This window comes from Coffea eugenioides, chromosome 6 (genome assembly GCF_003713205.1).
Source record: "Coffea eugenioides isolate CCC68of chromosome 6, Ceug_1.0, whole genome shotgun sequence".
NCBI lineage: Eukaryota > Viridiplantae > Streptophyta > Magnoliopsida > Gentianales > Rubiaceae > Coffea > Coffea eugenioides.
The window spans coordinates 3600835-3628537 of NC_040040.1; the positions used below are offsets into that span (position 1 = coordinate 3600835).

The window sequence follows — 27703 nt, forward strand, 5'->3', positions numbered from 1 at the left end:
GCTTGCTTAACGTTTGAGTTCAACTCAGTTTTACCTGAACTTGATTTCAATTGAGCATTCATAATTTCAAAGAAAAATGAAAATGACGTTTTTATTCTTCTAATCAACGTGCATTACTCAAGGTGGTTTAATCTTTAAAACAGTAAAGTGACAAATGCATTACTCTTTCTTTTTCTTTTTTCCTTGAAGAAGACAAGCGCACTACTCAAGTACGAACACTTCCCCCAACATTTACATCGATTGGAAAAAATCAGGAAAGTATGTACAATCAGGAAGTATGTACAATCAGGGGAAGTGACTTCACTTAAAAGACAGATGCTGCCGGCCGTTGCGGGGTGAGGGAGCAACTTGTTTGATCTTGTGGTGCCTCATTCTCGTTACAAAAATGAAATGACGTCCCAGTTTAACTCTAGACACCGACTCCTTACAACTCGCACAAATAGCGACATTGAGTGGTCGGAGATTTATTTAACCTAGTCTTTTACCTAGCTTTAACTGGCTTATTTGGATTGGAGAGGGACTTCTTGTACAAGAAATAGAGTTACGCTTTCTTTGCTAGCCTAAGTTGGGGAAAATGGGAAAAGTATGCACAATCAAGGTGGCAATACTTAAAAAAAGATTAATTTTATATATATTATCAGTGTATACCAAATTTAAATTTGAATCCAAAATTTGTTCAAGTGTTATCTATCCGACCGTAATAGCGTATACACTAACAATATATATAAGATTTATTCAAAAGATAAAAGATAAGAATTGGGGGGTTGAAGGTAACTTGCAACTGTCACAATTACATTTACAGCTGCCGTGATCTTCATATTTCCCTTTTTTTTTCCCCCCAACAAACTTCATATTTCTTCACTACATAGAAATGAGAGTACGCAAGTCCACGTGGTAATATCTCCTTTCATCAAGCGATAGTCAAGGGTTAAGAAGGTCGCTGTCATCTTCATATTTAGCCATATTCCCTCAATAAACAGAATTCAGAAAACGCAAATCCACGTGGTAATATCTCCTGTCATCAAACAACAATCAAGGGTTAGAAAAAGGTCAGCACACAAGAGTACTTAAAGTCGCGCCCGCACCAAACCACGGCATTTCGACACTAGGGCTTAACTAGGGTTTTACGACATCTCTCCGGTGCAATACGGCTGATTTTTCACTCATTTGATACGAATTTGATATGGCATTTGCGTCTGGTTTTCGTCGGATTTTGAGTTTAGCGTCGTCGACAAATTCTTCTTCTTCTTCAATTCGTCCTTGTCTGTTAGCTTCAACTCGTCTCCAGTCGACCCTCACTTCCCCTAAACTCTTCATTAGTGGTGCGCTACAAAGATCCCTATCTTTATATTCCTTTGCTATGTATGCTATGTTTTCTATGGTTTTCAATACTGCTGGTCGTAGGTTTTCCAGAAATTGTGATTAGACTTCTGGTTAAAATTAAACTTCAATTTGACTTGCATTTACTTTTAACACGAAATATAATGTGCCGTGGAGTGTTTGGAAACAGATCCAACTGCTAGTATTCTGTTTTCGCCTTTAATGAAGAAAGTCTTATTCTTTTAGTCGTCAGATCGTTTCTATCAATTTTTTAGCTTCTGTCATTGCTGTCTGTACTTTCTGCGTTTTTTCCCCCTTTTACTATTTCAATTAGGGAAAGAGTAACATTTATCCTGTATACTGGTCTTGAATATCTGGAAGCTAGTAATATCTACTGATATCATTCGAATTCTTTATTCACTTAGTAATTTACTAGAAAATACTTGCAACCACATTTCTAATCTTGGTTCTGCAGCTACCCCTGAAAACTGAATTTTTTCTTTTTTTTCCCCATAAGGAAGGGGAAAATAAGATTCTGTAAGGAGGGAAAAAAATAAAAGAAGGTTTAGACTGCCATTGGGCATTAACGTAATATTGTGCATCCCTTACACGACGAATTTCATCTAGGGCCTGTTACTTGTTACTTCATCTGCAAAATTTTGTTTGCTATTATGGTGGAAAGAAGAAAGCAGCTAGTAATACTGGAAAACACCATATACTTGACCGTATTTGGGTTTTATTCCATTCATACTTGTGTTTTATTCCAGTCTGCAAGTCTGAAAACTACTGCTTTTTGTATGCTTAATCTTGATGTAAGCACTCAGCTGCGCTTTGCCTCTAACTGGCACTTCATTGTCAGTGTTCTAACTCTGATACGTTATGCTAAGTGCAATATATTTTTTTTCTAGCCACAATTTGATCAGTTATCATCCAAGATGCATTGTCACGGTGCTCTTCTAACTTGAAGTCGGGGTTTTGTTGATATTTTTATTTTGTCGGCATTTAGTTGAAATTGCTACTCTGTCCTTTTCTTTGGATCTGGTGGTCGTTCGTATTGGGTGCATTTTGCGATCACATGTATTTTCTAAGTATACAATCTTTCTGGCTTCTAATTGAGCAGCATTATGCCAGAAGTGCCGTGGAGATATCTTTATTATTTGAATTTAGATATGAATATGCCCCCTTTTCTTTTCTGGTATTTTAATGTTAATTCAAATTGAACTGATAGGATGTCCGACTTTGGCTTATATTACATGACTGTTGATGGTGTATAATTTGCCACGATCTAGAATCATTTTTTAAGTAACAACGATCTTATCTTTTGATACATATTGTTGAACCGGAGTGATGAGGAAAGATTACAGAGTGGGAAACAGAGGAGGCAGATGTAGAGTGGTTGTTTATGTAAATTGCAGTAAACGAAAAAAGTCCTTAATAATTTGTGATTTCTATGATATCTTCTGTTGGGGTGGTAACAGGGTCTGTCTTGTCCTTTCATTTCAGTGTGTTGAAGAGTCTTTCTCTTTTTTTTTTTTTTTTTGGATCCTCCCTCCCCCCCTTGGGGATGGATTTGAGTTGCCTTTGTGAATTGACTGGTTAGAGTAACACTTTTCTGGCTCAACATGATGCAGGCCTTTCAAGAACTACAAATGATGAAGCACTCAATAATGCATTCTTGCAATTTGGCAAGCTTGTCGAAGGTACTGTGTTTTCAGCCTATACCACTCCACTTCATGTGACTTTGTGACAATTGTGGTAAACATCAAATATAAACAGCTGGTGTGTCTACCTGCCCTTTTTGCAGCTAAAGTCATCACAGATAGAGCGACTGGAAGATCAAAAGGATTTGGGTTTGTTACTTATGAAACTATAGAAGAAGCTGAGAAGGCTCGACAGGAAATGAGTGGAAAGTTCTTGGATGGCTGGGTTATTTTTGTTGACCCAGCCAAGCCAAGGGAGCCAAGACCTCCACCTCCAGCTCAGTCACAAGGACAGCCTTCTCAACCTGGTTATACAGTAAACAGAACTATTGGTTGGTGTGGCTAATCCTGTGAGGAGGGTTTTGCGGATTGTGATTAAATTGTGGGATGGAATATTTTTTTACGAGGGATGAATTGTTTGAAACAAAACTCTTTAATAGATCTATCCAAAGTCTGTTGTTAACTTGGGAATGCATTGGGATTGCCTTTACATTCTTACTTGACCTTGCTCTATATCTTCCGAGTGAATTTAATTTCTTTTAAAAGCTTCCTATGCTACAGCATTCGAATGTACCAACGGGAAAGGAAAATAAAGAACCTTGGTAAGAAGTACTTGATGCTGAAAAACTTGGGAGAACAGTTGCACTTTCTACCCGGGTAAACTAACTTCCTAGCTGCTGAGCAGCATGCGCGAGAGGCATTGTGTATACTGGAGCAAGTGAGCTGGTTTAATGGAGGAAATCTGGTTGTATCCTCTAGTGTTGTTTCTGGCTCCGGCTTTACGGCTCCACAAGATGTTTATCACCTCTCTCTTTTTGACCCCTTTTTTTTTTTTTGATAATTCTCTTATTGACTGCAAGATGCAAATAGTTAATTGATTTTATGTATTCAAACATTCTAAGGTAAATATGTTGGCCCGAAAGGATATTTTTTTTGTTCTTTTTTTTTTTTTTCAATTGTAAGGTATACAAACAGTTTGGATAAAACATGAGCACGAATTTTGAATAAATATGATAAAGCTATGGTATTGGTTTGCAAAAACAAATACAATGAAAAGTATGGCGAAGTACACTTAATCTAGTATATTTTGTAAGTCATATGTAAAAAATTTATTACTTTTTTTTTTTTGTTAAAATGACAAAGGTTTATTACTTTAGCGTGTTTTAAAGATTCTGTCTATAATTTGACTTGTACAGGTTTAATGACAATTTCTTAGCATTAGGAGTTTTAGAGGAAGAAAAATTATGGATCTTAATCTAATGATCATAGTCATATAATGAGAGTTCATAGTCATATAATGAGTGCGTTAACACTCATTTCAGCTGCTGTAGTATAGTAATTCCACAATTAAGAAAAGGGTAAAAAATCTCAGCGGTCACTAAACTATTGGTCAGATTATGTTTTGCCCATCAAACTATTTTTTATCAGTAATTGGTCACTAAATAACTTAATCAGTAAACTCGTGACCATTTAGTCAATAATTGCTTTTAATCTGTAAAATTAACAGTTACTATGTGAAATAGGGTCGCGTAATTGTTGGACAAAATTACCTCACACTTTGCTACGTGTACAGTTAATTTCACAGATTAAAAGTAATTATCGACTAAATGATCACGGATTTATTGATTAAATTGTTTAGTGGTCAATTACTGGCGAAAAATAGTTTGATGGCCAAAACATTATTTGACTAATAATTTAGTGGTCGCTGAGGTTTTTTGCCTTAAGAAAAACAAATTACTACAAATGCAGTCGGCGTGGGACCCGGCCGCAGAAATTAAAGAAAAGAACAGAAATACTCTGCTAAACCCTACTAACTAATCTCAGTAGCCATTACCAAAGAGAAGAAACCCATAGCTTCCTTCTGTAATTGGGCACTCTTAAACCCTAAAAATGAATCTCTGCATTCCTCACTATGCCTCCATCAGATTGTCACAACTCAATGGGCTGAAGGTCAGCAACTCTTTGTAAATTTTTGTTTTTCAACCACTTGGAATTCTAATTTTGGTTTATTTTCTTCATTTACCTTTTTTTTTTATCCGTTTACTTTCTTAGACAAAATGTATGTTTTACTTGCAGTGGAAAACTTAAAACTGCTTGGAAAATGTATGTTTAGTCCACTTGTGTGTAGGTTTTTTTTTTTGCCCCGTCTGCTGTGTTAGAAAAGATTATGTCGAAGCAAATTTGATGGTATTATGCAGAATGTTAGAGTGGTCGGCAGTAGGCGGAGAAATTTTATAGTGATGGCAGCTTCATCAACCGTAATGGAGGCTTCAAATTACATTCCAGCAGCACCGAGTTTCTTGCCTGAAGGGCCTTGGCGGCAGGTCAGCAACCGTAATGATTCTCATTGCTTGAGATTTTCCTGCATTGTCTTAATTTTAGAATTTAGTGGAGGAACTTAAGTCTTTATGCTCTGTCAGAGCCAGAAAGAGAACAGAGATTGGGGAGGTAGTGGTTTTTTTTTTCTTTCTTTATTGTTTTGGCTCCGGGTGGTGGGGAGGGGTGGGGTTTGAATATGTTACTTGCGAATTTAATCAGCAATTTGACATGCCTGGGGCTTTGAATGGTATAGATACCAGGTGGAGTTACTGCTGCCAAAGGTTTTCAGGCTGCAGGTATGTATGGAGGACTTCGTGCAGTAGGTGAGAAGCCTGATCTTGCGCTTGTCACTTGTGATGTAAATGCGATAGCTGCAGGTAAGTTCTGTCGTGTTCATTTTCAAATTACGTTTTGGGACTATTAACCATCAGAATTATTCTACTTTTCCATATGTAAGCCCGTGATTCACTTTCTAGAGCTTTTGTTAATTTTGTTCTTGAACTATTTCTGCAGGGGCTTTTACCAAGAACATGGTTGCAGCTGCACCAGTGTTGTACTGCAAAAAAGTATTAGAAAGTTCAAGAACAGTATGTAAACAACAATTGGTAGCTAGTTCTCAAGTTCCCTATCACTGATGTTGGTGAAACGCTTAGATAAAATAAATAGAACAGAAATTGTAATGTCAAAATGAACTTCAAGATACGTGAACTTTGCCTCCACATTATTCTGCTTTTAGTTACCATTTGTTGCTTAACTCATGTTCTTTTATTTCGATCTATTTCTTTTTTCACATTTGCATGAGGGATACAGAACTGTTACTATCTTTCAGATATCTGTATCCACCAGTCCGAGTCTTAATATTATATTGATATATTCAAAGTTGTATTACGTTAAGTCACTAGTTGACAGTAAAGGATCACAGTCCAAAATATTGAAATTCATCCTGGTTATAAGTATTAAAGGCAGCAGAGAATTGAGCTGAGGAAGTGTTTGCTATTCCTCTCTTCTACTTTATCATCAATAGAATGACATGAGAAATCTATTGTAAGTAGACATCATTCTCTGCACGTAGAAGCCAATTAGGTGAATTTTCATCCACATGGATATCTGTCTTTGCTACTGCACCTATTTTTTGAGGCTGGAGATGAAAATGATTTTCTGCATCCTGTCTCAACTGTAGATTAACATGGCCGATTTCCATTAGGTTGTTTGCTCATGCTGAAGCTACTAAATACTAATAAGTTGCCTAAGCTTTGCTTGTGCCTTGAAGATTATCCCATGGAACTGCAAATGAACTTGTTCAATGTCTCTAAATGCAATCTGATCTTGTTTGTGTTTGGGTTTTTTACCTTCTGATTTACCAGTTGTATTCTAATTCGCTGAATGAAATGTTCAGGCTCGAGCAGTTTTGATAAATGCAGGTCAAGCAAATGCAGCAACTGTAAGTTTATCTAGGAGTTGGGATTCCAGTTTATTGAGGGCTGTTCCTAGTTTCAATAAGCAGTTGACAGCTTGCATGAACTTATCTTTTATATTATTTCAGTTGATGGTCATGTGCTGGACATTTAGGTTATCTGAATCTAGAGCTAACCAAAAGAGTTTTATCAAGTCATCATGCCAGCATGTTGCATAAAATTGTCTATCTATTAAATTTCATATGATTAAGCTAAAATTATTTTTTTCAGGGTGATGCAGGCTACCAGGATGTTATAGATTGTTCAAAATCCCTTGAGAAGGTGTGCAAGTTTCAGTGTCTCAAACGATCCTCACAGTACCTTAGTTTTTTGTAGTGTTGATGTTCGAAATCTTGCAGTTACTTGGGCTGAATCCTGGGGAAGTATTGATTGAATCCACTGGTGTTATTGGTCAGAGAATAAAGAAGGTAAAATCTAACGGAAATTCTATTTGTTGCTGTTTTTGATTTTGCTTTATTCCTGATAAATGGTGTAGTAAACCATGTGGGATACTTTACGTATGCATCCCCAACTGCAAATACTCAGTGTCATACTGTAATTAATTCTTTAGGATACATCCACTGATGTCCACATCTTCTACAGGACGCTCTTCTCAGATCACTTCCTAAATTAGTTAATCTATTGTCATCAACTGTTGAGGGGTATGTACATCTTCTCTTCACTCTTACTGTTGTTTTCTATCTACGTACAATCTGTCCACTCTTGTTTATTTAGTGAACTGCAAAAGTAGATTTTGTGGCTCTTCTCATTTTTTTTTTCAATTTCTCTCTTTCATTTCTTTTAAAGTAGATATTTTTATATATTTATGTGATTTTATTAATTATTTGAAGGTTTATCATTCTTTTTTCCACTGTTTGGTGTCTCTCCTATATTGTTTGGGCTATGTTGAATCTCTTTACTGGATTAACAGAGCAGATTCTGCAGCTGTGGCAATAACCACCACTGATCTTGTTAGTAAGAGCATAGCAATTGAGTCCGAGGTACATGGAACCATTATTCTATACTTAGTTAGCTGAAACTCATCTATTTTTCATTCTCTCTCTCTCTCTCTGTATATATTTCAAAAATTAAGCATTTGGTGCCAGGATCTTTATGAACTAAGTTGCTGTTTGAGTCATTATGGTTTAAGATATTTTTGTGCATATCTTTCGATGGATTTTTCCCTTCATTTGCACATTAATTCTGCTGTATAATAAGAATTATCTTTCCTCTGCATTGAATCTGAAAAACCATCTATTTGCTCTGAAATTATCAGGTTGGAGACACTCGTGTAAGAATTGGGGGAATGGCAAAAGGTTCTGGGATGATCCACCCTAATATGGCAACAATGCTTGGAGTATGTCTCTTACGTGATGTCCTATTACTGCTTCAAACCTTGGTATTCTTATTGCTGTGTGACAGTGAGAATTTTCCAGGTCATAACAACTGATGCCCAGGTCACAAGTGATGTTTTGAGAAAGATGGTGCAGGTTTCTGTAAGCCGGAGTTTCAACCAAATCACCGTGAGTATAGTTGATCTCTGGTTTTCTGTCTACAGTTTCTGACAGCATTAGTTCCAAAATACTAGGTTCTTGAATTTTGATTAATGGATTTCTCTACGGGAGTTGAAGCTACGGTGAAAGATATACAATAGAGCTACTTTGAGCAGGAATCAAGTTTTATCTGATGATTTGATATAAATAGCACCTGAAGAAAAATAACTAGGAGAAACCATTTAAGATGGTCTAAGACTCATAGATATAACTGTCTAGATGGGTGATAAATAAATACTGAAGGAAAAGAAGAATAAGGAGTATATAAATAATAATTTGGAAAGAGTTAACAATGCTGCAAGATTTAAGGGAATGCAAAGTTCATAAGGAGAAAGAAAGAAAAGGGAGATTCTTGGAGCGCACCAATAAAGATAAGAATTTGGAAATCATGTGCTTGGGTATGAGTTTACTGGTAGATATGTTTTAAACACCAGTAAAATTGCATTTTCTGGCCTTTGTACAGAATATGTGAAAAAGTAGCTCTATGCTGTTTATTGAGCATCTGAAACCATATTTATTTATTTTTGCAGTCACGTGCATCATTGTTGTTTTTCATTACACAGTAAGGGCATTTGAAATTCCACATGCTACGCATCATGTAAGATGCAGTTGTCAGAAATACAACATTTTACTGCTCCATAAAAGTTCTTTGTCTTGTATTATTTGCTATAGAATAGTTACAATCTCACTTCTAACAAAAGCTTCAGAGAGAAAGCATGCAATAGTTACAATAGTTATTTGTCTTTTCTATATTTTGTAATAACAATATAAGGTTTTTATAGTCCTGAAAATAGTACTTCCAGTTTGACTAAATATTTTTGGTTCTCTGAAGTTTTAACTGTGTACTTACAGGTAGATGGAGATACCAGTACTAATGATGCCGTCATTGCCTTGGCAAGTGGGCTTTCGGGGACAAAAACAATTTCTACTTTGAACAGTCTAGAGGCAGAGCATCTACAACTGTGCCTAGATGCTGTGAGTTCAGCCACCTTCTAACTTTCTTCCCAACCATAATCAGAGAATACAGTCTAAGCTTGTTTCCATGCAGTGGTATTCCGTTGGCCCTCATTTGTGTCCCTCAGGCCTTTTGTGTTTTAGACAAGGTTAGCCATGATGTCTTAAAAATAAAATTACATTTACAATAGCTCTGGATTAACTCTTCTTTGAAGCACATTTAACCTACCTCTATTCTTATGTATTGCATTTAGGGTGCTGGTATCTTCTTTGATGAAGCAGCATATCAAGAAATTGCACAATTCTTTATACATGTAGTGGTCTTTTTGTCTTCCCTCTTGAATTTCAAGTGATATATCTGTGGATTTACTATAGAGGTGTCCAAGAATTGGTCGAAGTTACATTCCTTGTGAAATTGTCTCTCTCTCCAGCATATGCCTTTTGTCTCTTAGGAAACTATTGCTACTTGGGAATTTCATCTAAAATTTGTTGAAACTCTAGTCCTGATTTGCTGATGATAATTTGGTGACGTTAATAGATAGTGAGATTGCAACATGATTCTTTTTCAGGTAATGCAAAGTCTTGCAAAGTCTATAGCTTGGGATGGGGAAGGAGCAACATGTTTAATTGAGGTTTGTATCTTGTATAAAGAAGAAAGTAAAAGAAAAGCTGCCCATCATATATGCTTTTTTTTTTCTTTCTTTTTTCTTTAAAAATGGTCTGCTCCACCTGTACCCTATATTGGCCAAATTAAAAATATCACCTTTTTTTTAATCCACTACGCCTATGTGACGAGCAACTTTCATCGAAACGAATGAGACTTGAGTCAAAGAATTTTATGCCATTCACTATTTTTATAATGGTTTTCCATTAATGTTTCTAGATTAATGTCCAGAAAGCTGCAAAGTTTCCATCTCTGGAGCCTTGTATTTGATAGCAAAAATGCCTTTTACTCAAGTTATAGATTTTGGTGCAGGAGGCTTTTGGGTTGCTGGGTAGATTATAATTGGTCAGCTTTGTAAAGGGTCAGTTAGAATTGTCCTAATTAGTCCTTTGCAACAAACTATCTGATTAGCTTCTGTTTGAGGTCTGTGTTCATTTTTCTGTGGAATAATGGATTATGGAAGTAATTTTTCTGTGGCTGTCAATCTAACTTTAAAGTGCATGTGTAGGTCAGGGTAAATGGTGCAGACAATGAAGCTGAAGCAGCAAGAATTGCACGCTCAGTGGCATCTTCTTCTCTTACCAAGGTATGTTATTGTTGTATGTGTTTTTGTATTCATAAATTAATATATATGCTTTTGTATACGGCTTTTCTGAAAGGAGTTTTTGGACATACAGGCTGCTGTATATGGTAGAGATCCAAACTGGGGACGTATTGCGGCTGCTGCTGGCAAAGCAGATATTCTTTTTGACCAAAACAAGCTTCGTATAATGCTTGGCAATTTTCTACTTATGGATGGAGGTCAGCCTCTTCCATTTGACAGGTAAGCAAGCAAAGCAATCCACTGCAACCCACGGAAGATTCTTGAACAATTTTGCTATTGTCACCTCTGTGAGCATTGAATCAGCTAGAATTTTCTACTTTCTGCTTGTGCTTTCATTGTATCTCTGTGGTCTTTCTAGTTTTTATTCAACTGGCAAATTTTGTTGAGATAATTAGGCAATTGGAGTGTGCATCTTCCTTGCATCTAGCAGCTTATTCTATTTCAGCTGGTTTCCAGTCTTTCTTGTTCGTTTGGCTTTAACTTTTTTATGGCAATCTAAAATGTGAGACCTTGCAGGCCCGCTGCCAGTAACTATCTGAGAAAGGCTGGAGAGACTCACGGCAAAGTTGAAATTCAAATATCTATTGGTAAGCTGTAGAAAATTTATGTCATAACCATTCGAAGCTTTATGATCATGTATCTATTGAAACTTTTAGTCAGTATGATTTACAACTGCAGAGTCTGTTGCCTGGCATGTGATGTTGCTCACGGTTTAATGTAACTTCCATTCTAAGAAAATTGAGCTACACATCAGAATTTCAACTGTCATACTTTGTACAAACCTTGTTACAGTAAAAAAGATAGCAGGGAACCTGTTTATGAGAATAGCACCAGTATTTTATTCATATCATATGCAAAGCCATCATTACTCATACAGTTTACTTGTTAAATAGGAGATATGGGTCAAATTTGTAATGTGCGTTATTATTCAGTTTACTCTTAAGATTTGCATGCTCAATTATGGGACTAGCAGCTAGACCTACTTTTTTCACTCTTCCAGTCAACGATTGCTTGAAATGTGCTTGAACTTTGTATGGTACAGTGTGAAATTGCTAATTGATGATGATGCATGGTCGTCCGGTCTTGAAGCTGTCATGATATTTGTCTGAATAAATTAGAAGTTATTCTGCTTTCATGTCATTTTTACATTATTAGGTATATAGATATCCTTCTCTTGATTGTGCTACAAATTTTATTTTCACTATTCCTGCTTTTGAATTTAACACAAAGCGGTGTCTGTTACTGTGCTAGCTGCAAATTAGCCCAATAGGCTTCAGAAGAAATGATGAAGCAAAATCGAAGTTTCAGTCTGGCGGAACATTCTAGCTTGCCACTTTTTCCATTTTGTGTTCAATCCTGTCAATTAATGTAATCGTTCTACTTTTCAACAGGTGATGGTCCTGGCAATGGTCTTGCTTGGGGCTGTGACTTAAGCTATGACTATATAAAAATCAATGCGGAGTATACTACCTAGAAGATCTGCCTTCAACAGATTTGATTACCCTCTTCCCAATCGCTGGATAATTTTGCACGTGAATAAGCTTGCAGGTAAACAGTGGAATCGTGATTCAAGACGTCATATGAAGGATTACTGCCAATTGCTGGATCTTTATGGCTCCAGAGCATAAACTCTAGGGATACAGAAGTCCCCACTAAATATTGGGCGAAAAGGATGAATGGATATGGTTTCTTTTTTCCTTGCCGCTGTAAGACCTTGAGTTTGAAAATATGTTGCGGCTTATCATTCCCGCAGGACTCTGCATGTCTTTTGATTAGTTGCATACTGCCATCCAAACAATATCCGTGTACAGTACCACTTTGGTTAATTGATAGCCGTCACCCTCCAGTGAACGTAGTTCTCTAGCATGATCCTGGATTTGCAATGATCCAGAGATGCCATATCTACAATATGAGGTATCATTGATTTGGGTCGAATCATAAAGCGTTTCATATGATATAAATAAACATCCCTTCTCAGATCACTTCAATTTTTATGTACTTTAAAACATCTAAAAATCATAATCTATAATTATAAATCTTCCAATACAAGTACCTTGTTATGATTTCACACCAATCACTAACCTTTCCTTCTTACCTTGTTATGATTTCACTCCAATCACTAACCCCTTTCCTCGGACATCCCCTTCCCATTCCCCTTCTTACAGTTAAAGGAAGGACATCAGGCATGACCGGCTCCCAATAGTGTGATGGGTAGCATACTGCATATACAAGGCTCGGAAGCGGATTCACCACAGCATGTCTGACCGGCATACTCCGGGCTTAAGTGGCGGTACAATACCTTATCCCAAAATGTCGCCCGCAATGAGAAGAACAATTATTTTAATAAGGTAATCCCACTAATTACTTATTTACCATTATAACATCAACCGAAGTAAGTAGTTTTTGAAACGCAGATCCAAGTCGTTAAACAAAACCTGTCTCCATTTGTCGCTCTTGCCTCGCATGTCCTAGACTCAACAGAACCTCGCAGACTACCATTATTTATTTACAGAACCGGTCAGATGGTTTAAGACAGACAACATTAAAACAGAATCCTCAAGTAGCCTCTGTAACCGAGAAGTGGATCGAAGTGACGGATTTCTTCAGGAAACTCTGCCCACAGAATGGATCCGGGCTACCAACATCAAAATCAATGGCATTGCGATGAGGTCCACTAAAGCAAGCTCCATTGCCCTCGTCATCCACGGGCTTGAAAGACCTGTTACTCCTCCCACCACCCTTCCGAGATTGCTTTTTGTCCTTGCCCCTGTTTCCTCGGGATGTCTTGCCACTAGCCTTCAGCTTATTTTTTCCATTCCTTCTGTTATCGTTCCTATATCGTTGAGGCTTACTGCTTGGTACATGTGATACGGAGGTTGGAACTGGATCATACACATCAGCAGCCCAAGTCACTGTCAACTTCTGAGGTGGAGCCCCTTGCTTCTCACGGCTACCTTTCATGGCAGATACAAGCTTCAAAGGAGTCTGTGAGAGAATAAAGTGCAGCAAAAAGGGGAAAAAAATAAACTGTCAACGATTTTTCACCAAAAAATAATAGCTTGACCTCAACTATCCCTGTAAAGAGTCCTCCAGCACATCTGAAACAAAGTCAATTTTTGCACTTTGCTCCAGTGCCGTTTGCCCCCTTGTCAGCATCCATGCAAAATATAAAAACTTCGGAGCCACAAGTAAATTCAAAAGATAGCATGGAACTCAAGAAATTGGAATTGAGCAAAGGAACACAAGAAAATGCCTACTTCTGTTGGGTATAATATTGACCAGTGCTTTAGATGCCTGCATTACCTCAATCTAAATTAACAAAGCATTGAATTAAAAACACATCAGCCAATGCACATGACAGGGAAATAAAAGAATCACCAGGGAGCTAGAAGGGGCTTGGCAACAAGGATTTGTTATTACATAATTTGCAAAACTACACGGCTTGAACACTATAAAAACATATACAAGTCTCAGTCTATAGGAATTTTATCCCAAAAACAAGAAGATAGAAGATCACACCAAATGCTTTCACTTACCTCATAAACACCAAGAATATGGCAAAGCAATCATAACTACATTCAATAAAACCTCAACTCAGCATATTAGATTACAGTATCAGTGATATGAGCGATTGCCAAGAAGACTTCAATAACCATGTAATTAGTCTATCGGACCAACGAAAGTAAATTAATTTAATACGTCAAGGGAAGGGAAAAGAAAACATCTAAATGCACCACTGAATGATCCAATACTTACAGGTAAAGATATTGAACGTGGATATGGACAATTAGCAGATTGATCATGTCCATTCTCCACAGAATCTCCAGGTGTTAGGTCTTCCTTGTGACGTTCTTCCATGTCAAGTACATCAGCAGAGGATTTACTCTCAGCAGAACATGGAAATGTTGCACATTTAGCCAAGCACTTTTCATTAGTTAACTTGTCCAATTCATTCGCATGGGATTCTTTATACCCAACTTCCTTAGCTGAAGTACCAATTTGACCATCATTGGGAGATGGAACAGCAACAGATGATGACTTCTGCTTGTTTTGAACATGTAGAAACTCAGTCAAACGGTTGCCAAGATCATCATACAGATTTTTGTTGTGATCATTAGGATTATCAGGTGGACCCAATGACAACGCACAGAAGCTGCTTACATCTTCAGAAACTGACATATCATGAGGACAACAGATGTCCATCAATTAGTACAGGAGCTGCAAAATAACGTCAAAGTGAATGGATCAGCACAATTCTTTCAGAATATTATGTCAAATGAAATGCAATAGTCAATATAGAACCTTGTTCAGTCATGTCCCTCAAAAACAGAAATAGTTCATAAGTGGCTGGAAGAAGAAAGCGAAAAGAGCAAGAGGAGTACACTTCAGAATATTATGTCAAACGACATGCAATAGTCAACATAAAACATTGTATAGTCACAACCCTCTAAAAACGGAAATAATTCACAAGTGGCTGGAAGGAGAAAGCAAAAAGAAAAAAGGCAAGGAATGTCTTCATCATCAATCAGGCAGTCACATGACTGACATGGATGTTTTGCAGGGATGCTTTAGAGCCGCATCAACAAACCTTAGTCAACAGAGTCACAAGTTTAATCTACCATTTCTTTATACTTATCCTAATTTGAAGCATAGCATTACAACTCCAATCTACCTTTCCTGTATTCCTGTAATAATTAACAACACGAGCATTAAAAACTGAACTCATCACTGAGCCCAACAGAATTATACAACTCCAATCTACCTTTCTTGTACTCCTCTAATAATTAACATGAGCATCAAAAAATGAACTCATCGCTCAGCGCAAAAGAATTACACATCTCCAATCTACCTTTATTGTATTCCTCTAATAATTAACAACATGAGCATTAAAAACTGAACTCATCGCTAAGCGCAAAAGAATTACACATCTCCAATCTACCTTTCTTGTATTCCTCTAATAATTAACAACATGAGCATTAAAAACTGAACTCATCACACAGCCCAACGGAACTCAATCCACTAAAAGACCCATTACATGCAATTGAGGATGACATACAGGACTCCTCATACCAACATCGTGCCGTTATTTCAACCTGAATTCAGAAAGTAAGGTCATTTTAAATCTTTTAGCTTCCCCCTTATAAACTTAGGGATTTTTCCCCTTTTAGTTTATCCTTCTTGCTATCCAAGTAACAATGAAAAATACCCATGCCATGCCACTAGTTTCCAATCAATTTGAGAAAGTTATTCATCTAGGCACAGAAAACATTGCGCATCCAAGCATACATAATTATTGAAAAAGATTTTTTTTTTTTTGGGGGGAAAAGAAGGCGGGGGGTGGGAGGAGGTCTGATAAACAGTAAATCCTAATACTACTTGTTAAATACCTTAAGTTGTACCTTTCTGTTGATCCGAGGATATGACAACTATAAAATATGCAAGCGATATGCCACCGATCCCAAAAGTCACCGAGCTACACCTTTTCAGCCAATAAAAACGAAGAAAGGAGGAGGTTTGGAGACGCGATGACCAGATCTCCGGGTGGATTGAATTATCAGCTAATTACATAGATTTGTATACAAACAGGAAATATGAAGTGTGCGAATGGAAGCTGAATAAACGCAGTCAATGGAAAAGAAGACAGATGTACAACGATGACTGTGTTGGCGAGGACGAGGATGAAAAGGAGGAGGAGATGCTTAGTGAAAACCTAATGTTAACTAAGATTACCACGCCGATCAGCTTTGTTTTGACGTTTCAGACGATGAGACGAAGATCCGCCATAGAATGACGTAACGTGAGGGCGCGTGGGGAGCTGAAGTGAAGAAGAAGAAAAAGACGAAGGCACCGAATGCATTGTTCAATCCGATGCTCTTCCCAGATACCACCCAACCCTATGATTATCTCAACCAAACAAAGCCACGATTGATTTTGAGTAAATATCAAAACCGAAACGATCAATTAATGGGGATAGGAGAGAATGGCGTTGATCAGAGTTTTCAGGCCACCGGGGAGTGAGATCAACTAATCGTCATGGACAGCAAGTCGGCATCGTAACCCTAGCTAGCATGACTTTAGAGATGGAGATGGAGAGACACTCTACTACTTTTTCTCCTTTTTTTTCTTTTCCCAAAGAGGGTGGAAGGGAGACTGAGAAAATGGGTTAGACTCGGAGTCGGAGATAAAATGAATAAATTAATTGTCAGATCGTATTATTATTACTTTAAGAATTCTCTTGGCCTGTTGCCCACCCCACCAACTATTTGTATTTATATATTATGAGCTGTCCTGGAGAGATACGGTGATGGTCCGTGAGGGTGGAGACATGTGATGCACCATTCCCTAATCTACGCATCATATGCATGATAAGAGTGTTTGGATACCAAAATTATCTCAAATAACTGTTTGGATTGTAAGTTATTTGGGATTATTTGGGATATTTTTACTTTAGCACTTTTTGTGATGTGATGTGTGTGAGATACAAAGATATTGGGAAGATAAAAATGTGCATTGGAAATTGTAAAGATGATGTAAGCAAATAAAATTGGGAAAATATGAAGCAATCCAAACAAACCCATAGGGCTTGCATCACAAACACATTTCCCAACCTACCTTTTTATATTCCCAACTACTTTTTATCTCACATACATCACATCACAAACAGTGCTATAGTAATTATTCCAAATAATATTTCAAATAATACACTATCCAAACAAACCCAATATGCAGTTTTATGCATGCCTGATGAAAAAAAAGAGAGAAGAAAAAGTGGCAGTGGCACCAGACATGCATAAACTGCATATAGACTCATGTCGTATCCTACATTAAACCTCTGTTTCTCCATAATTATCTTTTCTTACAACTAAGGTTATTTGGATAATAGACCCCTATGCATTTTTATTTACGTTCAACCTCTGGAATCTAGACTTACTTTTACATCAGTTATGGAGAAAAAAAAACATTTATGCTCTTACGTAGAATGTGCGACATTTGTTGTTGTTGAATTTTTTTTTTGGTTAGTTGTCACCATTCACTGTATTTCTATTCTTACTCTGACATTTTTTAGAGCGCGGCCCAATTGAATTAATGGAAAAATCAACAAAGACTGAATCAATGAAAAAATTGGCAGTAACTGAACTATTATATAACTAGACAACAACATTACTCATTTGCATGAATTTAAAAAAGTCACGTAGTGACAAAATGATAAAAAGTAAAATTTACAACTCTTAACCTCCCGCTTCACTAAGATTTTAAGTCATTAGTGGTGATCAACAATGGTTCTTGCGTACAATATATAGGTTTGTTTGGATTGTAAGTTATTTGAAATATTTTTACTGTAGTATTTTTTATGATGTGATGTATGTAAGATAAAAAGATGTATTGAAAATTATAATGATAATGTAAATAAATATATTTGAGGAAATAATCAGCTGTCCAAACAAACGAACGATATTTGTTGTTATTATAGAAGAAAAAGTAGACATAGTAGTATCATGTCATAGCATCATTCATGGAGTATCATGCATGTATATCATCATGTAATGGGAGTTTGTCTATCTGGTCAACGAAGATGGCGCAAAAGACAAGTCAGGTTTGACAAGATGTTAACAGCAGGCATACACGCGTGATGGGGGGGTCGGATTTGGAATTTTCTGCCTGGGATATTTTGCCTGAAACTGTAAGATCTTGAGCTGGGATGGGCTGGGCTCTCTTACTCTTGCTTTTCAGTTTTCAGAAGCTCCAAATGAGCCCACCTGACTACACAAGGAGTAATCCACTGATCATCACTACTGTTTCCTGTTTTCTTTTGACCCTTTCGCCCTTCTCCATATATTTTGTACTTCTCAAGTGTCAACATGGAATTTGAATCTTAAATCTGATAATAATGGAGATTTTAAGAGCCCTCTCATCTCCTGAATATATCCTATCCTAGCGGTTAACCGATAGTCACTTCTTGGTTTGGTTAAAAAAAAAGTTTATGCGTTATGTAGCAAGTAGTTTTTTGGTTTTGATAATTAACTTGTACTTATCATTGGTGTGATGTGAATAAATCCCATCACAAGAGTACTCATAAATCATCAATCCGGCGTTTGGTTTGGTTCGCATTCAAGAACCATGGTTAAAATAATAAATCTGATTTTTTTTTTATATAATTCACAAGTGTCCACATCCGTTTTACGACATGCGACTAATCCTGTTCGAGTCAGGTTAGATTTCTTGTAAAGAGAAGCTCTCCCAACATTATTTTTTTCATTCTCATGGATTTCGAACTCAAGATCTCATGGATAAGGGATGCAAGCCCATTTCCACTTGCACCAACATCCGTTTGTATAAATCCGATTATGAGTATGAGTTTGTCATCTACCCCTTACACGTTTGATTTAGAAGTGAAGTGGATTTCATTCTATCGAAGAAGATAATCATAAAGGGTCATGAAATAAATGGTGAAAGAGGCAAGCCAGTACATGGTTAATGGGAAACTGAAGTAAATTAGATATTGCTGCATGTTACGGAATTTATTTCTCCCGAGTACGATTACAACAACTACCCAATGAAGCGGGGGAAAAAAAAAAAAAAAGGCAGATTCACGAGCTCTATTCTTTAAAATTTCAATCAAAATTGACAAGGTCCAAATTAGGCATCAAAAGCGTGAGGCTTATCCTGTTCTGCGTGCGTGAGAGCGCCATGTCTGTTTCCCCTCCAGCGTCCCTCGACAATTACTTTCCTGATTGGTGCATTTCAGATCACTCGGATCGTCGACTCAGAAGCGTAGATTAAATTTCAATCCAACGCTTCAAAATACCCAAAGCTCAGTCGAGTATTTCTCTTACCCCTATTTCTTTCTTTCATAAAGCCGCTTTTTCCTCGGGGGGGAAATACAGAAAAGAGAAAAAGATCTCGACTGTGCTTTTAAGTACCTATTGATGTGAGACTAGTCTCATATTTCCCGGCCGGTCTACTACTCGCAGTCTAATTTCGGGGGGCCATTGTGAGTTGAGAGTTGAGATTAGGGAGCAAATGGAGAGCGCAGGTGGAAAAGTGAAGAAAGGAGCTGGTGGAAGGAAAGGGGGCGGTCCAAAGAAGAAGCCAGTGTCCCGGTCCGTGAAGGCCGGTTTGCAATTCCCTGTCGGCAGGATCGGGCGTTACTTGAAGAAGGGTCGCTACTCTGAGCGTGTGGGAACCGGCGCTCCTGTCTACATGGCTGCCGTCCTCGAGTACCTTGCCGCCGAGGTACCCGTACCTACTTACATTTTTATTATGCATCCTATTACAGTCTTTTAAAAAAAAAAATTTTTTTGGGTGGTTTCCTTATATAAATGCTCGTTTCTGTTGAATAATTTAACTGCTGTATTTTGCTACTATTTTTTTCTCCTTGTTGAATTGCTGTTGCAATTGCGCTGCCCCCCCCCCCCTCCGGGGGGCGTCAAAAAAAAAGGGCGGATCTCGAGGTTAAAGTGACCTAGAGATGGTATAGATTATCCAAGCTTTTTTTTTTTTTTTTTTTACTTTGTAGTTGCATTTATGTGGAGCGTTGCTTGGATTAAATCTTTGGTTACAAGTAATTTCCCATTTGTTTGCCTTTGAACTTCCTAGGTTGCCACAACAACTCAGTAACGAGGCATTTATTATTCAGACTTGCTAACTGATAACAGTTAATACTACTGCTAATCAAATCTATATGTCATTTATGGCACAGAAATAGTTGAGCCTAGTTTGGAGTTTGTGCAAGAATTTGAAATAGACCGAAAATGCATATAGGGAGCAATTAATTCCAAACTCCGAAGATGCTGATTGAAAATTGAGTTTTGTTGAGTCACATGCCTATAGGGAGCAATTAATTCCTTAACAAGTTAAGGTTATGGTTGTGAAGTTAATTTTGGCTTTGAATATATTGGGCAACTGAACTTGGGATGGATCTGATGATTTGACTTGGTTTTATAACGTATATAAAGGTTCTGGAGTTGGCTGGAAATGCTGCAAGAGACAACAAGAAGAACAGGATCATACCGCGGCATGTGTTATTGGCTGTGAGGAATGATGAAGAGCTTGGGAAACTTCTAGCTGGTGTGACTATTGCTCATGGGGGAGTGCTTCCCAACATCAATCCAGTTCTCCTTCCAAAGAAGAATGAAAAGGCAGCAAAGGAGCCTGTTAAGTCTCCAGCTAAGGCCACAAAGTCACCCAAGAAGGCCTAATCTGTCATTCGTGAATAAGAGGACTTGTCGTCCTGTGAATTTCTTTGTATGTAGTTCCTGTATCTGTTGGTCGTATGTAGAAGAGGGTCAGAGATTTTTAGAATTTAGGATTGACTGTTGCTTCTGATGGTCCCAAATTCTTGGATTATGATGAATGAAACGAATTTTTAGCTTATTAAAACACATTCAGTTTCCTGTGCGCGTATTAATGTGAAAGATCTTTACATTTGACTTCCAATGAAGCTGCACATTTTGTTCGTGGACATGGAATTCTTTAACTGTGGATCAGTTTCTGGCTGGATTTCTGGTCTTTCTCAGGGAACTTTTGCTTTTAAACTGGCTAACGCATGCCCAAAATGAATCGCAATTTGCAAGTTCACTAGTGTTTTTCTCATGTTTTTTTGGAGGAAAGCAGGCAGGATGGGAGTTGGGAGTTTTGTGTCCCGGAAGGTGGGGGTGGTAATTTTCGTGTGACTTGAAAATACGATACGAATTTAATATGAAATTAATGGATTTGGGTTGAGATTTTTGGAATTCGGGTTAGAATCGGGTTAAACCTGATGAACCCGAAAAGAAAACACGTCGATTTCAGGTCAATCCGTGGTGATCTGATATGACCCGTTTATGAATTAAAAATAATTTAATAAATATAAAAATAATTTTATCTAACTAAATTAAGTTATTCTTTTTTTTCAAAGGTATTAATTACTTAATTCTAAATGAATTTATTTAATTTGTGTAAAATTGAAATTATTATATTTAGACAAATAATATATTATATTATTTTTTGTTTTTATATTATTTTAATCTATTTTATATTTTATTTGGGATAAAACACTTTTACGGTGTTTAATTTATTTTAGATTTGATTTGAAATTATTTATTTAAATTTTTATTACTTGATTATGTAATTAGTTTTGTGAGAAATTGATTTTATTAGAAATTACAGTGATAAATTAATAAATTAAAATTAAGTTTCAGGTCATTTCGGGTCAATCCGTCAACCCGAAATTTTCGGGTTCAGGTCAGCATACCTGACCCGTCACGGATTGACGGATCGGGTTCAAATCAACAAATTTTCTGGCCTGACCTAACCCGCCTATCTGATTTGGACCCGATTGCCATCCCTACCAGAAGGTGGGATCCTTTTTAATCAAAAGATGATAAGGTAGCGTCACTAACCTTTGCATCAAAAGTCATGGTACAAAATTTATTTCTCAATGTAATTGCGGTCATGCTTGAATAATATGTTATGCTCCAGTAAGTGTACAATTCGTTGTGAAAATCAACCGCTATGATTGCTTGGATGTGATTGCCAGTTCTGCAAAGAATTTGTATGCGTTCGATGCATGCATTGCTTCCGAAATTGATCATTGCTATGTGTTGTTAGATACTGCCGTACTTTATGCCATTGAAATTATCATATTTTTCATTTTGAAATATCTCAAAACAATTGTTAGGTTAAAAAAGTTAAAATACCTTTTAATTTCTCTCTCTAATTATATGCATGTTACCATTCAAATTTAAATTTTGAATTTATATAGATAAATTTGAAAAGAGAAGTACAAATATCGCAATCAAATCATTATTCTTAAAAAGTTGGATTCCTCAAATATGACTTAATAAATAAAACGGAGGGAATAACTGATTGCCTTTTTTCTTTTCCTCCAATGCTGCTATGGGAGTTTCTTTGAAAAAAAGGGATAATTTTAGAAATCTTACCTAAGATTTTTGTTAATTTCATTAGCCTCTGAAGTATGTAAAATTATACAAACCTCCTATGAGGTTAAGGTTTGATAATAAAATTAGTCCAATTCGAAAAAGTAATATTTTTTTATAATAAAAAAAATATTAAAAAGTACTTTAAGTAGGGAGATCAAACTTTTATTTTTCATAAAAGAATAAAAACAATTAAAATCAATCCAACGGCCAGCCGCATTCATGTAGTAAAAGACCTAATATCGCGGACCTAGGATAGGGATACATCGGGACCGTCTGTTCATCAACCCAATCCAACGGTTTTAACAGATGCCAACCCAACGATCCAGGGAGAACCTAAACCACCAATAATAACCGACCGCCATTCCCTATATAAACAAATCATCGGCTTCAAACCACCACCATCCCAAACCGAGGCGGTTAGGAATTCCTTCTTTTCTAGTCACCCGATCTAGCTAAAAGCCCTAATCTCGAAAATCATCTGATGGCACCGCCGAAGGCAGAGAAGAAGCCGGCGGAGAAGAAACCAGCCACGGCGGAGAAGAAGCCACCGAAGGCGGAAAAGAAGATCCCCAAGGAAGTTGGGGATGGGAAGAAGAAGAAGAGGACGAAGAAGAGCAGCGAGACCTACAAGATATACCTATTCAAAGTGCTGAAACAGGTGCACCCTGATATAGGGATATCGAGCAAGGCCATGGGGATCATGAACAGTTTCGTGAACGATATCTTTGAGAAGTTGGCCCAGGAGTCGTCTCGCCTCGCTCGCTATAACAAGAAGCCCACCATCACTTCCCGTGAGATCCAGACGGCGGTGAGGCTGGTGTTGCCCGGTGAATTGGCCAAACACGCCGTTTCAGAAGGGACCAAGGCTGTTACCAAATTTACAAAGTTCTTAGATTTTATTACATGGTAGAATAATATTGTTTACTTTTTTGATGTTAGTACATTAGTAGTGTATTGTTCTCCGCATATTAGTAGTGTATTGTTCTCCGTTTGTGGATTGATTGATCAAATTGATTCCTGGGATTTGCTGTTGAATGGAATTTAGGATTTTTGGAACTGTCGTGATGTTAGATATTCTGTGTTGTTGCCTTTACTTTACTCCTTGCGGATTTCGGATGTCAACTGTTGGGTGTTTCAATTTGGGCCCAATAAGCAGTTTCAACTTGGGTTTCCACGCAGTGGCCCAAGAGAAAGGGAAAATGGAAAAAAAGAAGAATCACCTCTTGTTATTTAATTTAGAGGATCTTTTTCAACAAGTAGAAAATCCAAATTTTGCGATCCAATTTGATATTTGATATATATATATATATATATATATATATATATAAAAGGTGTTACTTTGAGGAAGGGATAAAATATCTTTGAAACTAAACGGTCCAGCCTGCTAGACTCAAAATCACTTTCCAAAATTAACAGGGGAATCTAGCATTTCCGTCTCCCAGCGAAACTCCAGTTTACCTGAGTGCATGATGACAGATTTCAAGTGACCAAATAATTAAATGGCCAAATAACCAACTTGTATAGCTCGTATTACTGTAAAAAAGAAAACCCCGCATTATGAATGCAAATGCAATATACGCAGACACGTATTTCTCAAAACATTTACACAACTGTAATTTATCTGCCCGACCAAGGAAAAAAGCATGTTACCTGCCAGTATTAACAAGTAACTGGACAAATTAAAAACAGCCAGCCTCTGCTGCCTACCAGCAAATAAGTGACAATATTTAGAACCTTTCTTCCACTGTTACTGTTTTTATAGGAATGTAAAATAACATTCTAAGCCCACAGTACAAGCACGTAATTCCCAATAGTTTACTTCCCAATTACTCCTCCAAAGATTGGCCATTTGAAGTCCTGATACCGTTAACTGCAGCTTTGCCAGAAACCACAAAACTTGATCTCCATGTGAAAGAAACCCCATTAACCTGAAACAACTTCTTCTTTGGCTGAAGAGACTTGATGCGCCAGGCCAGCTATTTAGTGAAGCCTGTACTCATTAAGTTAAAAAGATTTAGAAAAGGAAATGGAGAAAGAATGCCTATGCATGCTAAGTATCAGCAAAACCAGTGAACAGAGAATTGCTTGCTCAAGTTTAACAAAATGGCTTTAAAGGAAAAATATAAAGTAGTTAGTCCAGAATCAGAGGAGACTGGTAATAAATAGCAGGCAGGATATTTTTCAAGCAGAGAGATAGAGAGAGGAAGCAAAATGCAAACTGGGAATACATAGATTCACTGTATCCTTTGGAGCTATTCAAAGTTCAAATCCAAATCACCATTCAAGATAACAAATCAAATGAAATTACAATAGCTCTATTGTGGTGCTGGGTGCATCGAGCATGTACTATAGCTATATTGAGCAGACTCCAATATAATAGTAGAAAGTGTTTCACAAAAAAACTATTTAGGCTAACAAACATCGCTTTCCTGTCCAATTCTTATGACGGGATGCATGACATTCTTGTCAACTTCTTTTATCAATTGAAGAATTGTAGACTGTTTGAAGTGTTTCAGATGCCTCATTGGTACTTCATCAAGTTACCTGATACGGTAAACCAACACTGCCCATGAATCCTGTCACAGTTTTATTTTCTTATTTTCCTCTTCACATCGGAAGATGACACAATAAATTGCGACTGTGAATGATAAAGCTTTACTTATGTGGACTACCAGAACAGGCATTTAAAGGTCAGGAACTTACTAGTTTGCTGAGTGACACAGAGATAACCGGGAACAACAAAGGCTACTTTTCTTCAGAAACATGATTCACTCACTTGGAACTCCTTACGAGCGTATAACCATGAGTATTAGTGCTCTAGTTATTTATGTAAATTAATCAACAAACACTACATCTCCATCTTTGCTTCAATGCACCACAGCAGCATGGAAAGCAAAATGTGAGACAACTCCCAATTTGATTGGTAATGTACATCGTTACCATATTTTCCTTGTCATACCCCAGAGGATTTTTTTAGCAGAAGCAGAAAGACCATCATGAGCAGTTTTACAATGTTTTTAGCATTTTACAATGCAAATCGTTCCTCTTCCCTACAGGGATGGGGGTCTTAACGAATTTCTGAGTCAATAGTAAGAGGGTTATGGATGGTGGATTGTCCAGTTTTTGGTCTAGTTGATTCTTCCCCTTGTACTCCAAAACCTGAACAAACCCATGCATGATATATCTATATGCAACACAAAAGTAAGAACTGCATCCCTTACAAGATTATCTATACACTTATCCTTCAGATCATCACTTTGCAGTTGAATAATCAACAAGTTTCCTTTAACCAGTTAAAAAAAAAAAGAAAAGAAAATTAAATCTACGTACGGATGTACTATGTGCAAGCACAGTTGATATATGATTATCCAAAACCATCAGGTAACACTAGCAATCACACAATAGACAGTATGCCTAGTAATACCACAGCTTTCAAGAAGAATCACATTGAAAAAAGAACTGAAACTGCTTACTTTACAGTAAATGAATTTCTGACCAAGTATACATAACTAAATCTTACATATAGATAAAGAAAACTTTACACTGGTAGAGACAACAAAAGGTGGATTTAAGAAATAAACCTTGGAGAGCCAGCATTCATGTTCCGATGGAGAATCCGGCCAGTACAGGAATCTCCAGAATCTATCAATTCCCTCAGCCCCAAATTTGAAACCTTCTCCTCCTTGTCATCAGACTTTTGATCACGAGCATCAGCATTAGCCTCCTCATTTTTCTTCTTCTTATCCTTCGTCAGCTTCTTATTGACTCTTTCAAAGTAATTCCCATAAATATACTCAGGCGTATAACCATTTTCCTCATCGAATAACATTATATGTCCATGCCACTCCCAAACCCGATAATCAGAATCAGTATCCTCATGAAACCCGACACAAATATGGTGCTCGCCAACTGTAACGGCCTGGCCGGAATTGGGCTTCAGAATTTCGGTTTTGCCACTAAGGATGGTGCGGATGATCTCTTTCTCGAGCTTGGATTCCTCCTTTGCGAGCTGGGTTTTAGAGGATGATGAGGAGTCGTCGTTGTCTGAGTCGGAGTCGAAGTCGGAGGGTAAGTTGTTTAAGAGAAGGTCTTCGAGGGATTGAGGGGGGAGGAAAGAAGGGTTGTGAAGAGGAGCAGGAGGGCGGAGTTGAAGCCTACCCATTAGGGTTTGGAGGAGGAGGTTGTCGAAGTTTGGGGTGGAGGTGGTGGAGTTGAAGGAGCTCATGGCGATGGTGCGAGGGTTTCGGCCTTTGGGGTGGTTTTGATTTGGAGCTGCAGGGTTCTGGGAATTTTTCAGGTGGGGTTTTTCGGCCTTTTGGGGGAGTCTTTGATGGGAAAAGGAGGACTTAATGATTCAATGAGGTGTTGTGGGCCACGGAGCGAGTGGGCTTGGAGGAGAATTACGTAAAAAGGAGTTGATTTGTTTTTACGCAGTGTTGTCGTTTGGATTTGGGGCTTTTTGTGTTTGAATTGCATTTTATTTACATACATTGACTTATTTATATAATTAATATATTTTTTAATTATCTTTTATATTATATATATCAAATAAAAAATTATTACAATATTTTTAAAAAAAATTATCCCAATTAATCTCGTATTCAAACACTTATTTCTTGCTCGACAATAACTAACTGTTGTTGCCGTATAAACATTTTTAAAAAAAAAATACACTAATCTCCCCTCTAGTTTCTATAAAAGTTAGAGACCACTCTTCTCGTTTTCAAGCTTTGGATAGGATATTATTTGAAATAATTACTGTAACACTTTTTGTGATATGATGTATGTGAAATAAAAAAGTAATTGAAAAGATAAAAACCTGTATTGAAAATTATAATGGTAATATCAGCAAAACACTTTTTGTGATGTGATGTATGTGAGATAAAAAAGTAATTGAAAAGATAAAAACCTGTATTGAAAATTATAATGATAATATCAGAATATTATTATATTTGACCAAATAATTTGCTGTCCAAACAAACCAATGGACCTCCGTTTTCAATTTGTTTTCCATCAATCTAATATGTATTATAGTTTGATTTTACATTTTCATTCTTTACCTTGACCTTTACCTTTCTTATTAATGTCCTCTACATTTAATCAAAGACAGTTGTCAATACAAAAAGTTTTATTCTAGATTTTATCTTGAAAGAGATAAATAAGTAAAAAAAAAAGAGTTTTATCATGAAAATTGAAGACCTCATATCTTTGTGG

At 37.0% G+C, this 27703-nt stretch overlaps 6 protein-coding genes across 8 annotated transcripts; 4 read left to right on the forward strand and 2 right to left on the reverse strand.

The window, feature by feature from the left end:
• Positions 1 to 1088: 1088 nt before the first annotated feature.
• Positions 1089 to 3565, forward strand: LOC113775137 (organelle RRM domain-containing protein 2, mitochondrial). The gene is made up of 3 exons (XM_027319893.1): positions 1089 to 1322; positions 2952 to 3020; positions 3125 to 3565. Exons 1-3 carry the CDS (start codon positions 1184 to 1186, stop codon positions 3364 to 3366), a joined length of 450 nt encoding a protein of 149 aa, XP_027175694.1. The 5' UTR covers positions 1089 to 1183; the 3' UTR covers positions 3367 to 3565.
• A 1251-nt stretch (positions 3566 to 4816) lies between these two features.
• Positions 4817 to 12550, forward strand: LOC113776536 (arginine biosynthesis bifunctional protein ArgJ, chloroplastic). 2 transcript variants are annotated; one of them, XM_027321722.1, is made up of 17 exons: positions 4817 to 4970; positions 5219 to 5344; positions 5593 to 5716; positions 5853 to 5926; positions 6736 to 6780; positions 7025 to 7075; positions 7153 to 7221; positions 7397 to 7455; positions 7725 to 7794; positions 8070 to 8150; positions 8230 to 8316; positions 9199 to 9321; positions 9870 to 9932; positions 10473 to 10550; positions 10642 to 10787; positions 11085 to 11155; positions 11960 to 12550. In XM_027321722.1, exons 1-17 carry the CDS (start codon positions 4911 to 4913, stop codon positions 12040 to 12042), a joined length of 1410 nt encoding a protein of 469 aa, XP_027177523.1. In that variant the 5' UTR covers positions 4817 to 4910; the 3' UTR covers positions 12043 to 12550. The 2 variants fall into 2 exon arrangements, with proteins under 2 accessions (XP_027177523.1, XP_027177524.1); XM_027321723.1 differs by having other exon boundaries at positions 4916 to 4970; positions 5097 to 5344.
• Positions 12551 to 12906: 356 nt separating this feature from the next.
• Positions 12907 to 16752, reverse strand: LOC113776537. Of its 2 annotated transcripts, none has more exons than XM_027321725.1 (3): positions 15968 to 16752; positions 14325 to 14786; positions 12907 to 13553 (listed from the first exon to the last, which is right to left on the reverse strand). In XM_027321725.1, the coding sequence occupies exons 2-3, from the start codon at positions 14769 to 14771 to the stop codon at positions 13125 to 13127; spliced, it is 876 nt and encodes a 291-aa protein (XP_027177526.1). In that variant the 5' UTR covers positions 14772 to 14786; positions 15968 to 16752; the 3' UTR covers positions 12907 to 13124. The 2 variants fall into 2 exon arrangements, with proteins under 2 accessions (XP_027177526.1, XP_027177527.1); XM_027321726.1 differs by having other exon boundaries at positions 15956 to 16752.
• Positions 16753 to 19415: 2663 nt separating this feature from the next.
• On the forward strand, positions 19416 to 20983 carry LOC113773412 (histone H2A). The gene is made up of 2 exons (XM_027318055.1): positions 19416 to 19802; positions 20525 to 20983. Exons 1-2 carry the CDS (start codon positions 19590 to 19592, stop codon positions 20765 to 20767), a joined length of 456 nt encoding a protein of 151 aa, XP_027173856.1. The 5' UTR covers positions 19416 to 19589; the 3' UTR covers positions 20768 to 20983.
• A 1910-nt stretch (positions 20984 to 22893) lies between these two features.
• Positions 22894 to 23546, forward strand: LOC113774503 (probable histone H2B.3). The gene has a single exon (XM_027319030.1). It carries the CDS (start codon positions 22971 to 22973, stop codon positions 23397 to 23399), a length of 429 nt encoding a protein of 142 aa, XP_027174831.1. The 5' UTR covers positions 22894 to 22970; the 3' UTR covers positions 23400 to 23546.
• Positions 23547 to 23997: 451 nt separating this feature from the next.
• On the reverse strand, positions 23998 to 26800 carry LOC113774639. Its single transcript, XM_027319217.1, has 2 exons — positions 26071 to 26800; positions 23998 to 24479 (listed from the first exon to the last, which is right to left on the reverse strand). The coding sequence occupies exons 1-2, from the start codon at positions 26712 to 26714 to the stop codon at positions 24470 to 24472; spliced, it is 654 nt and encodes a 217-aa protein (XP_027175018.1). The 5' UTR covers positions 26715 to 26800; the 3' UTR covers positions 23998 to 24469.
• Between the last annotated feature and the right edge of the window lie 903 nt (positions 26801 to 27703).